The sequence below is a fragment of the Myxocyprinus asiaticus genome, chromosome 14 (genome assembly GCF_019703515.2).
Source record: "Myxocyprinus asiaticus isolate MX2 ecotype Aquarium Trade chromosome 14, UBuf_Myxa_2, whole genome shotgun sequence".
In the NCBI taxonomy this organism is placed as follows: domain Eukaryota; kingdom Metazoa; phylum Chordata; class Actinopteri; order Cypriniformes; family Catostomidae; genus Myxocyprinus; species Myxocyprinus asiaticus.
Window position 1 is genome coordinate 30073541 of NC_059357.1, and position 13376 is coordinate 30086916.

The 13376-nt window shown below is 49.0% G+C and overlaps 1 protein-coding gene across 2 annotated transcripts in view; it reads right to left on the reverse strand.

The window, feature by feature from the left end:
* The window catches only part of LOC127452338 (protein sidekick-1-like), a 522949-nt gene that overhangs the window by 279847 nt on the left and 229726 nt on the right, over positions 1-13376 (reverse strand). For both annotated transcript variants that reach the window (XM_051717752.1, XM_051717750.1), the window contains exons 2-3: positions 9903-10062; positions 1224-1330 (exon numbers count right to left, since the gene is read on the reverse strand). In XM_051717752.1, coding sequence (XP_051573712.1) covers positions 1224-1330; positions 9903-10062 — 267 coding nt within the window. The remainder of the gene's footprint in view (positions 1-1223; positions 1331-9902; positions 10063-13376) is intronic.

Below are 13376 nucleotides of genomic sequence, written 5' to 3' on the forward strand. Positions count from 1 at the left end.
GAGGTCCTGGACTCCAGACGTCGGGGTCGCTTTCTTCAGTACTTGGTTGACTGGGAGAGGTATGGCCCGGAGGAGCGATCCTGGGTCAGAGCTGATGATATTCTTGACCCCACACTCACCACTGAATTTCACAGGACGCATCCGGAAAGACCTGCCCCTCGACCCTGTGGAAGAACCTGGCGTCGAACGTCAGGAGCCGCTCGTGGGGGGCGGGGGGGGGGCTCTGTTACGAACTCAGGGACTCCTCCTGCTCACCACCAGTTCTCCCTCGCTCGAGGCACCACTAACTACACTTCCCAGCATGCAAACCTGGAGTGAATTACACTCACAACTGTTCCCTATTTCATACACTATTTAAGCGCTGTTCAAACAATAGTCATTGTGAAGTCTTGTTTTGCTCCTGATAACATTTCTGAGCGTTTATCTCTGCTTATACTGCCTGCCTGTGTTTGACTTCTGCCTGTTACCCACCATTTGATACCCTGCTGCCAGCCTTGTTTACCTATCTTTTACCTGGTCTCTTACTGTGATTGTTTGCTGCCTGCCCTGACCTTTGCCTTTTTATGACTACGTCTCTCGTCTGCCTATGCTGTTCCATTACTGGTGATTTACCCTGCCTGTCTGTTTATGAGTTGCACATTGACTATTAAACCACATATGGATCTTAACCTCTGTTCTCCGGAGTCTGTGTTACAGGCAGTGATTTAAAGGGGATACATTTAAATACTTTTCAGAGAGTGTTATAATGTGCAAACTGTCTAAGAGCTAAAGCACAGCATTTATAACATTAAAGCCTTTCTGATGATACATTCGGAATCACAGAGGACTTTTTAATCAGGCTTTGGGCCCAAACTTCATAGGTGTTCAATCAACAACATTTATTCATGGCACACTTCAGCCCAAGATTGCATCACCATGCAGAACAAAGGAAAGTATACTTCATTGTGCTTTGAATTTGGAAACATTATTCCTGCAATGCATTTTTTTACATGGCTTTAAAGTGTTTAAAACAGCTCATTTCTGGGATAGGAATGCAAACAAAGCACAATGAGGGTGGCAGAGAGAAAAAAAGACAGCAGGGTCCAAAGGACAGTAGGGACCTACTGAGGAAATGGCTTGGAATATATGTGTTTTCTTTATGCAAGAAGTGCTGTGTCAAGGTTATGTGACATTAACATATGGATCAAACTCAGTTCCTCTCCACCACCTCTACTGAAACTCACATGCCACTTGAATCTCGGCTCGTCTCTGGAGCAGAGCACCCATCCTGTTTCTCACCACACACTGGTAAACACCCATATTGGAGCGCTGCAGAAAGGAGATGGTGTACCTATAACAGAGATAGATAGAAAGAGAGAGCAGTGGGGAAAAATAAATAAGAATAGATTTCATTATGCTGTTTACGTCATTCTAAATGTCTAAATTGAATGAGTTTCCATATTTATTTTGCATTTTCTATGCAGACAATCAAAACAGTTTCATACTGCTATTTGCCAACAAAATCACACAGTTTTTTAGGATTTTCACTATTGACATGCTATTTAACTTGACACGCTATCTTAAGAACACTTCTAGGGACCTCTGAGATTCACAATCCCAATGGGTGGCATTTTCAGGGAATTCTAAATTCATCAAGTCACTGTTTGAGTTCCCATGATTTATTTTTCATTTACTATACAGCCAAATACCACAGTTCCCTATTGCTGCATGCAAACAAATTCTCATAGTTTAGAGGTTTTAGACACAAATGTGTTCCCATTTAGAAGGGTGGGGTTGAAAAGGTTTACCCTTGCAGTTAAAACTAGCCTTTTTTCGCCAGTCCGCACATTAGTGTGAACACACCACATCAAAATGGCACAGAGGAACACCGCCCAGCTCTGCTCTGTGATTACGAATATTAGATTTCAGCCAAAAGGCCACTTTGACCAAAAGCAGAGGTGGCGAATGCAGGGGCAATAAAATCTGTTGGTATTTCCAAATGTGCTGAATACATGACTAATGCGCTGTTGCGCACTATTTAGCCGAATCTGTTTACGTCCCTGAAAATGCCACCCAGTGGGATCGGAGGTGGCTTTCTCCTTCAGAGGAACTCAATAGTAATACCACGCCTGCTCGGTGCATGCTGCTTAAGTGATGAAAGATAATGGGAAAAGCAATACCAATTAGAGCAAACCAGTTCTTAAGATGGACAAAATACGTTTTTTCCATGGAAGCTCTTGACACAGGGAGGAGCAAAGATAAGAAGCACATACTTTACCATGTATATGATTCGGAAATGGAGGATGAATCAAAATATCTAATGTAAAAATGAACTCTAACTGTAAATCAGGTGTCACCAGGGCACTTCAGGTAAAATGAATGAATGCATTACTTGTCCGTAAAGAGATAGGCAGGCATAGCAGCAGACTCTTTTATTAAGACAGCAGGAACCCGTGGGGCCAATTGCTCAGCAGCTTTAACACTCCTCATGTTTGAGAAAATGCTGAGTGCTACAGAGGCTGTATGCTGATTAAAAAAAGTTCAGTTTAAGAGGCTATCATTAATGAGAAATTAAACATTTGGCATGAAGAGAGCTCAACAAGGAAATTATACCACTGATTAAATGTACTACTAAACAAACTAGAGGAGTTTCTCCAAAGAAAACATAATTGAAAAATTATTTGAATGTGAGGGACTTTCAAGTAATTTCATTTCTAAATTAAAATATGATAACTGCTTGTTGGAAATATTTAAAACATTTAACAGTGCAAAATACAACTTAATTTCCATTTTCTGAAGGAAATACCAGTGCTTGCAAGGCAACAAAAAATAGTCTCAAAACTTTAAGTAAGCTTTGGTTTTAGGCATGTTTTAGGCATGTTCGTGGAAAGTACAGTAAATACCTTGCAAGCACTGTATTTGTTTTTTACATAGTTTTTTATTTATTTATAATCTCTCTAATTTTTAAGTGTTTTTAACAACTGTTACTATTACTTATATTAAACACAAACAACACCATAGCAACCACCTAGAAATGCCCTAGCAACCACACAAAACATCCTATCAACCACATAGCAACGCTCTGGCAACCACCCACAACAAACTAACATTGTAGCGGTGAGTTTTGCATCCATAAGAACCATCAAGAACCCCCCCCCCCAAAAAAAAGTTGTTTATTATGAGAAAGTTTCTTGAAATGGATCTTTAATAAACTACATTAAGGATAAAATATTGTTTCAAGGGTGAATATTTATGTTCCCTATCTGTCACTCACTCGATGTTGTGTCGATGTAGTGACACTAGAGGTCACTCTTGGGAACCCCAAACACCTCTGCTTTTTGAAAAAAGGCCAATGGGAATTGGCGAGTGGAATTTGCATGCCACTCCCCCGGACATACGGGTATAAAAGGAGCTGGTATGCAACCACTCACTCAGATTTTCTCTTCGGAGCCAAGCGGTTCTATTCATTGAGCTGAATTCACCCGCCGAGTTCATTCACCTCATCTGCTGGATTTTACGGTGCATTTCAGCGGCTTCTCCCCCTCTGCACCTGTGGAGTGAAGAGATCGCCCCTGGGCGCTTCGGCAGAACATAAAAAAGAGTATTTTTCAAACTCTAAAAGAGCGGCACACACGGAACGTCTTTTTAAAGATGCCTTTCCGTTTGTGTGTTATTCCTGGTTGCGGTCGTTATCTCTTCGCTTCTGATGGCCACGATCGCTGTCTGACGTGTCTGGGCGCTGTCCACACGGAGACTTCGTTCGTGGATGGGTCTTGTCCTCATTGCGAGGACATGACCATGGCAAAGTTGCAGTCGCGGCTTGCCTTCGTAAGAAAGCAAGCCACCCCGGTGGCTCCCCGCCTCGGTCCTTCTACCTATGGGTATAAGGCCACGTCGGTTAGTACTGGGGGCGATTTGGGGACTCCAATGGGACCACCTCCACCAGGTAACCCCCAACAGACCTCCCATTCCTCAGCACGCTCGCTTGCCCCAGTCGGGCTCTCGGATGAGACCGCCGGCTCGTCTCAGGGCGAGTTCGACCTTTTATTTGGGGCCCGGGAAGACGATGAGTTATCGAGCGCAGCATCGGAGAGCGGGCTCATTCACTCTGACGCGGAGGCTTCGGCTGGGCTTCCCCCTTCGGCGTGGTCGCCCAGTCTCAGGCCGATGCGGAGATGACGGATATGCTTTCCCGGGCAGCCGCGAGCGTCGGGATAGAGTGGAACCCTCCCCTGAACCCTTGGCTCCTGGGCCCAGAGCGCCGCTCACGGCCGCACCCTGCCCCGGTTCCTTTCTTCCCGGAAGTGCGTGAGGAACTGACAAGTTCGTGGGGGGTACCTTTTACTACCCGGTCCCGATTTTCCAGCTCCCCCGCTCTCACTACCCTCGATGGTGGGGTGGCCAAGGGGTATTCGGAGATCCCCTAGGTGGATAAGGCGCTCGTGGTGCACTTGTGCCCGCAGAGCGCCACCACCTGGCGTGGGTGCCCGAAGCTCCCGTCCAGGGGCCTGTAGGTTTACGTCGCTGCTGGACAAGCCGCTTCGCCAAGCCAAGGGCGCTAAAAGAGCTGCAAGAGGGCAGTTCTGACACGGGATTGATGCAGGAACTGCGCTTGGCGACCAACCTCGTTCTCCGGGTGACGAAGGTCAAGGTGCAGTCTCTCGGGCAGGCGATGTCCACCCTGGTGGTCCAGGAACGGCACCTTTGGCTCAACCTGGTCGACATGAGAGAGGCTGATAAGGCGCGGTTCCTTGACGCCCCCATCTCACAGGTTGGCCTGTTCGGCGACACCGTCGAGGACTTTGCCCAGCAATTCTTGCCGGTGAAGCAGCAGACGGAGGCCATTCAACACATCCTGCCCAGGCACGGCTCAAGACCATGCACCCCGTCTGCTCGTCGCCAAGGGCGTCCTCCTGCGGCAACAGCACTGGCTCAACCGCAGCCCGCCCCCGCGGCCTGGCCCCGGCATGGAGCCCACCGCAGGTAGCAGACGCCACCTGTCTCATGGCCGGCCGCCAAGAACCCTAGGAAGGCTTCGAAGAGCCCCTGAGACGGGCGACCCAGGGGCGAGGAGACCTGCTTCTACGGAGCTGGTAGACAGACCACTCCATCCCCCAGTGGAGGGCCGGGAGGAGAATATTTTGTTTCATTTTTTGCCGCATGCCTAAGAGGCTGCGGTACCCAAAACCTCAACAAAAGTGTGGTTTCCTTGTTCTCTGGGCCATATGTCAGGTGTGCACGGCCGTCGTCACGACCGCCGTCCACCATCCCATTTCGGCAGGTTTGGCGCTCCAGTGGCGGACCCCCCGCCCCTGCACGCCCAGCTGTGGCACAAACAGGCCCACACTGGGTTGGTTCCGACAGACTGCGGGGACGATGTTCCTCCTTCCCCCTCCTCAACCAATCTTATGGTGGGCATCAGGAGCCAGGTAAGTGCTTTGATGTCTCTGGACTCAGCATGGCCACGGGGTTCGAGCCCCCTTGATGTGAGGCCCCACCTGCCGGTACGTCTGACATGATTATCTCCTTGGTCCCCCTCGCCCGGAGTTTGGACGCATGGCTCGCACTTTCCAACCCGTCACGATGGCTGACCCGGACCATCTGACTCGGCTACGCGATTCAGTTTGCCAGGTGCCCGCCTAGGTTCAGCAGCGTCCACTTCACCTCTGTGAAGGGCGAGAACGCCGCTACCTTGCTTCTATGGAAGGGTGCGATAGAGCCTGTCCCTCTAGCTGAGATGAAAAAAGGTTCTACAGCCCCTATTTCATTGTACCAAAGAAAGGCGGTGGGTTGCGGCCAATCTTGGACCTGCGAGTACTGAACCGGGCCTTGCACAGACTCCCGTTCAAGATGCTGACTCAAAAACGCATTTTAGCGAGTGTCCGACATCAATATTGGTTCACGGCGGTAGACCTGAAGGATGCGTACTTCCACGTCTCGGTCTTACCTCGACACAGACCCTTCCTGCGGTTTGCTTTCGAGGGCCGGCGTACCAGTACAAGGTCCTCCCCTTCGGCCTGTCCCTGTCCCCTTGCATCTTCACGAAGGTCGCAGAGGCAGCCCTTGCCCCGCTAAAGGAAGTGGGCATCCGCATCCTCAATTATCTCGACGACTGGCTAATCCTAGCTCGCTCTCGGGATATGTTGTGTGCGCACAGGGACCTTGTGCTCACGCACCTCAGCCGACTGGGGCTTCGGGTCAACTGAAAAAAGAGCAAGCTCTCCCTGGTTCAGAGCATCTCTTTTCTCAGCTTGGAGTTGGACTCAGTCTCGATGATGGCGCGCCTCACAAACAGTGCCTTTTCAGAGGCTCCTGGGGCATATGGCATCCTCAGTGGTTGCCACTCCGCTCGGGTTGATGCATATAAGACCACTTCAGCACTGGCTTCAGACTCGAGTCCCGAGATGGGCATGGTGCTGCGGGACATATCACGTGGTCATCACGCCAATCTGTCGCCGCCTCTTCAGCCCTTGGATCGACCTTGCATTTCTACGGGTAGGGATTCCCCTAGAGCAGGTCTCCAGGCGCGTCGTGGTTATGACAGACGCCTCCAAGATGGGCTGGGGCGCCGTATGCAATGGGCACACAGCCGCCGGCTCCTGGACTGGCCCGTGGCTGCGTTGGCACATCAACTGCCTCGAGTTGTTGGCAGTACTGCTCGCCCTGCGGAGGTTCCGGCCGTTGATCCAAGGCAAGCACATGTTGGTCCAGATGGACAACGCGGCTACGGTAGCATACATCAACTGTCAAGGCGGTCTACGCTCCCGTTGCATGTCACAAATCGCCCGCCGTCTCCTCCTTTGGAGTCAGCAGAGCCTCAAGTCGCTACGAGCCACTCACATCCTGGGCGACCTCAACACCACAGAGGATGCGCTGTCACAACAGGTTGCACTCAAGGGAGAGTGGAAACTCCACCCCCAGGTAGTCCAGCTGATTTGGAGTCAATTCAGTTGAGCACAGGTAGACCTGTTTGCTTCCCGGGAATCCTACCACTGCCCGCTTTGGTACGCCCTGACCGAGGCACCCCTCGGTATAGACGCGCTGGCACACAGCTGGCCCCCTGGACTACGCAAATACGCGTTTCCCCCAGTGAGCCTACTTGCCCTGTGCAAGGTCAGGGAGGACGAGGAGCAGGTCATCCTAGTAGCACCCTACTGGCCGACCCAGACGTGGTTCTCGGACCTCACGCTCCTCGCAACAGCCCCCCCCGGTGAATTCCCCTGAGGAGGGACCTTCTTTCTCAGGGACAGGGCACCATCTGGCACCCGCGACCAGACCTCTGGAATCTCCATATCTGGCCCTTGGACGGGATGTGGAAGACCTAAGTGGCCTACCACCCATGGTGGTAGACACGATCACTCAGGCTAGGGCTCCCTCTACGAGGTGCACACCACGACACAGTGGACGGTAAGTCCTTAGGGAAGCACGACCTGGTCATCAGGTTCCTGAGAGGCGCTAGGAGGTTGAATCCCTCCAGACCGCATCTCATCCCCTCATGGGACCTCTCTGTAGTCCTTCGGGGTCTACAGGGAGCCCCCTTTGAGCCCTTGCAGTCAGCTGAGCTTAAGGCACACTCTTTGAAGACTGCCCTCCTGACTGCGCTCACTTCCAACAAGAGGGTAGGGGACTTGCAAGCGTTCTCTGTCAGTGAATCGTGCCTGGAGTTCGGTCTGGGTTACTCTCACGTGATCCTGAGACCCCGACCGGGCTATGTGCCCAAGGTTCCACGACCCAGTTTAGGGATCAAGTGGTGAACCTGCAAGCGCTGCCCCAGGAGGAGGCAGACCCAGCTTTGGCGTTGCTGTGTCCGGTGCGTGCTTTACGCATCTATTTGGATTGCACGCAGAGCTTTAGAAACTCTGAGCAGCTCTTTGTCTGCTTTGGTGGACAGCGGAAAGGAAGTGCTGTCTCCAAACAGAGGATCACCCTCTGGGTTGTTGATGCCATCGTGATGGCATATCACACCCAGGATGTGCTGCCCCCCGTGGGGCTATGAGCCCACTTTACTAGGAGTGTAGTGGCCTCCTGGGCCCTGACCAGTGGCGCCTCTTTGGCAGACATCTGCAGAGCAGCGAGCTGGGCAACACCCAACACCTTTGCGAGGTTCTATAATCTCCAGGTTGAGCCGGTTTCGACCCGTGTGTTGTCAGGTCCGAACAGGTAAGTTCCGGGACAGCTGGCCGGGTGTACCGCTTGCGCATAGCGCTCTTCCCCTCCCATGAAGTGAAGATGTGCGCTTTTTACTCCCAGTCGTGTTCACAAGTTGTGATCCCTGGATGACTTTCCTCCTTAGCCCTGTGGCAGACGAGTTTGCGGAGAAACTCGCTGTCGGCCCAGTACATGTGCTAACTAGGCCCTGTACTGAGGTAGGTGCTCCACATGTGGTGGTTCCCCGTAGGTGACCCCATGTGATATCTTCTGCTAAATTGTTTCCCTGTCGGTAAACTGCATCTTCCTTGGGCAGAGGCCCCTCTGCCCCCGGTCACCATGTTTGTAGAAACTCCTCCCCCTTCGGGTAGGACCTACCATGGGACTTCTCCACATGACATACTTCCGACAAGACTCGGTAAGACCATGTGACATATTTCCATTCAAAATACCCCCACCCTCTCTGGACGGGGTGTGGTCTCCGCGGTGTCTTACCCTTGGGAGTGATATCCCCCCGATGTAGACATTTATGGCCCCCAGTCAGTTAACAAATTCCACTCTTTTTGGGGAGAAAAAAAGAGGAAAAGAGGCCACAGCTGGGCTAGCCTCTCCCTATTTTTTGGGCAGTCAACTTGTTTCTGAAGGACCGTTCGACACTCATAATAATGTCGGGGGAGGTTATGTGACGGCCTGCTGTGCTGGCTACGAGGCACACAGCGGTCTGCCCGTCTCGCACCACCAGTCCATGTAACACAGTTCAACTAATTGTGGCATTTTGTATAGGGACCCCTAGTGTCACTACATCGACACAACGTCGAGTGAGTGACAGACAGGGAACATCTTAGTTACTTTCGTAACCTCCGTTCCCTGATGGAGGGAACAAGACATTGTGTCCCTCTTGCCACAACGCTGAACTACCCGCTGAAATGGCCGGGACCTTGTCTTGGCTCCTCAGCACAAAACCTGAATGAGTGGTTGCATACCAGCTCCTTTTATATCCGTATGTCCAGGGGAGTGGCATGCAAATTCCACTCACCAATTCCCATTGGCCTTTTTTCAAAAAGCAGAGGTTTGGGGCTCCCAAGAGTGACCCCTAATGTCACTACATCGACACAACGTCTCATTCCCTCCATCAGGGAACGGAGGTTACGAAAGTAACCAGGACGTTTTTTGTTTTGCCAAACAGTTACCACCAGTGTCACACAGTAAATTACATTTTTCATTAAAGTAGCAACATTCTCCCCCAGGGTTGTTTTTCAGGGGCATTTTTTACATTTATAATAGAATACTTTTTTTAGGCAATTGTTTTCTAGCAATAAAAAAGAATGTGTCTCATCCTTTTATGTAAAATATTTCAAAGTAATAATTTTTATTAAAATAAACTATTAAATTGAATAATTAGACTGTTAAGTCATTTTATGCAATTTTATGCATTGGTCTAGAATATAATATTAAGAAATGTTTCAGACAAACAAATAAGAAATTGAGGAATACATTTTTGGGGCATTTTCACCCCTAACCTTTCAATTTTGGGGATTTTTTTGTTTTTTTTCACTTTCAGTGGCTAAGCCCCTGTTGATGTCTAACCATGGTTGCCACAATGAGCCAGTAAATAAAGTCACTGTTTGTACATACGTGTAAGTGAAATGCTGGAGGGGAGTTAGAATGTGTCTCTAATAATATCCGTGAGCCTCTGCTTTTTCATTTCTTTGTAACCTTGAGACAGATCTGAGTTCTTCATCTCCAGAAAGCTTAAGATGAAAGCTGATACTCACTTGTACTCAGGGGAGAAGGCTGTGATATCTGTGTTGTTGAGCATCCATTTGAACTCCAGAGGCCAGCTCCCCTCCGCTAGGCAGGTTATGACCAGACGGTTCCCTTCTAGGTGGATCTCTGGAGGTCCCGGCTCTGTTTTGAAGTATGGGGCCACATCACCTGCAGACAGACATGAAAGAGTACATTTTTAAATGGTGGTAATTCCCTATAATGCTATCCTGACCTGACGCAGACACAAAGTCATGGACCCTCAAAGATGAAGTCAATATTCAAGATTATTACTTCACTGGTTCTTCAATTTACATCGACTAAGAGTGCCCTGCGAGAGATAGGGGCCTGCGGTCTTCCCGATGTGCCTGAGCAGGGTTCCCGCACTTCGACTAATGAATTTCCATGACTTTTCCATGACCTTTCTAGTCATCTGTGATAAGGACAAAAATTATTTTGATTCAAAGCGACTCACTTAAGAATCAGTTAGAAGGATTTGTGAACTGATTCAACCAATTCATTTAAAAGAAAAGACACAAAAGAATGATTCAGTCACACTGCAAAAAACATTTTATAACTCAGTATTTTTGTCTTTTTTTCCAGTAAAAATATCTAAACATCCTTAAACAAGATACATTCACCTGAGAAGGCTTTATTCTCAGACTTTATTTCTTATGTAATTTTGCATAAGAAATAAAGCCTTGCTATCACAGAAATAGTACAAAATCTAGTAAGGCTTATGCTTAAAACAAAAGACTATTTGTCAATGGGGTAAGAAAAATAAACTTAATCTAGGGAAAACAAGTGTTTTTTCTTACCCCATTGGCAAATAGCCCTCTTTTACGCATTAAACTAACTAACGTTTGCTAAAGACTATCTTTTGTAATTTAACTTAATTACCAGTATCTTTTTTTTAAGGATATTTAGATATTTTTACTGGCAAACAACAATTATTGAGTGTTTTTTTTTTTATTTATGAGAATGTTAATCATTCTCATGAGTCTGTTCATTTGAATGTATTGGTCAAATCGGTCAGGGCTCGTCATTAACGCTTGTGCGCTTGTCCAGAACAAGTGGATTTTTGAATGGGCAAGTGTTTGTTTTTTAGCCTTGGCCTGTGTCATAAAGCTCATATTCTTATTCTGCTGTTAAAAATAATCTAGAGTGCGTAGGCTGCCGCATATAATGGAAGCCAGAAGTGTCTTTCGAACGCGCCAGGCAGCATTTCCCAAAAGCAAATTTGTTTGAAAAGCTTAAGCTGATCCTAGAAACCACTGGCGCCAATGGTTTCTATGATCTACTTAGGCTTATGATGCTTTTGGGAAATGTTGCCCAGGTTAGAACTAGCAGTCACTTAGAAAAAACAATGCCTTGCTTGACCAATCAGAATTCAATTCGACATTACCTCAGGCAGCGAGCCGCATAGTTTTAATTTTCAAATTAGATAGTAATCTAGTAATATTCAGCAGTGTTTCTCAAGCCTCCACACCCTGGCCAAGCGCCTGGTAAAATGGCAAAACCACTGACGCAAACACAACAGATTACGAATCTAAAAGGGTGAGGAAATTCATTTGACTCTGTGCGGTATTGTCAGGTGTATTCTGTTGATTCATGTCTTTTATTTTGAAATTCTAGTTCCTGTTTCATGTCATGTGTTCCTGTTTCCCTAGTCATGTGATTTCTGTTTTCCCTCCATGTTCATGTGTCATGTTTTCATTGGTTTATTGTTTAATTATCTTGTTATCAGTTCTGTTTGTTCATTTATGTTCTCCCATGTCTTGTATTTAAGCCCTCATGTTTGCATTGTCTATTGGTCGAGTATTGTATGTGATGGTATGTGTTTGTCAAGTCAAGTCAAGTCAAGTCAAGTCAAGTCAAGTCAAGTCAAAGTCCATGTTCATGTTTTGTTTTGTAGTCAGGGTTATTGGAGTTCACGTTCTGTAAATAATCTGCACTTGGGTTCTTCATCTTCATGTCCTCGTCATCGTCATCATTGTCAGTAGTTCCAGCATACGTTACAGAATACTCCACCCTCCCATGGACCCAGCGGTTTTGCTTCTGCGCTTACGTCAGGGGAAACGTCCTCTGGAGGACTATGTTGAGCACTTCTGCGGTCTAGCCAGCCAGGTAGACTTCAATGAGGTTGCCCTCAAGGGTTGTTTTAGATTTGGACTAAATGAGTCCATTTCTTTTTTGATGCCTGGCGATCGCAGTTCCCTCAGCCTGGCTCAATATATCGACCTCGCCCTTCGATTCATCGGTTCCCCGTTCACTGTGGGGGAGGCGGATCCCAAGCCAGAGTTCCACGACATGGCCGCCGCCGAGCCAGAGTTCCACGAGATGGCCTCCGCTGAGCCAGAGTCCCACGTCACAGCCGCCGCCGAGCCAGAGTCCCACGTCACAGCGACGCCTCAGCCTGCTCCATGCCACGTCACAGCGACGCCTCAGCCTGCTCCATGCCACGTCACAGTGACGCCTCAGCCTGCTCCATGCCACGTCACAGTGACGCCTCAGCCTGCTATATGCCACGTCACAGCGACGCCTCAGCCTGCTCCATGCCACGTCACAGCCACACCTGAGCAGTGGGACCTGGAGATGGTTCCCACCCTTATACCCACCTTTAGTTCTCCTGAGCAGGCAAGGGGAACTTTCGGCCCTCCGATCCCGCCTGGACCCTCTGAGCCCTGGACTTCGCTTTGGCCTGTCGGTCCCTCGACATTGCCTCAGCTCGGCGTTCCCTCGGCTCCACTACGGTCCTTCAGCCTGTCGGCTGTGCCGGGGTCCCTTGTCCCTCTGGCTCCTCCTTGGTCTGTCGGTCACCTGGCTCCGCTTTGGCTCTCCGAGCCTCTAGCATCGCTTTGGTCCTCCCTGCCATCGGCTCCACCCTGGCCCTTCGAGTCTTCGGCTACTCACCACGTTCCAAGGCTCTGCCCCTCGAGCCTCTCACGGCTCCACCTTCCATGGCTCCGCCCCTCGAGCCTCTCATGGCTTCACCTCCCATGGACTTTGCCCTGGTCCCATGCCCCTCGCCCTTTCTCGCCACGCCACGCCCCACGCCTCAAGACACCCCCCCCCCCGCTCCCTACAGAACTTTGAGTTGTGTCATGTATTACGTGTTTTGTTTATGTGTTGGGGTGTCAGGAGCCACCCCTTAGTGGGGGGGATATGTCAGGTGCATTCTGTTGATTCATGTCTTTTATTTTGAAATTCTAAGCCCTCATGTTTGCATTGTCTATTGGTCGAGTATTGTATGTGATGGTATGTGTTTGTCAAGTCAAGTCAAGTCAAGTCAAGTCAAAGTCCATGTTCATGTTTTGTTTTGTGGTCAGGGTTATTGGAGTTCACGTTCTGTAAATAAACTGCACTTTGGTTCTTCATCTTCACGTCCTCGTCATCGTCATCATTGTCAGCAGTTCCAGCATACGTTACAGGTATGAGGAGCAAGACGGAGTGATGTTTGCTATGTTTCGGATGCATCCCAACTT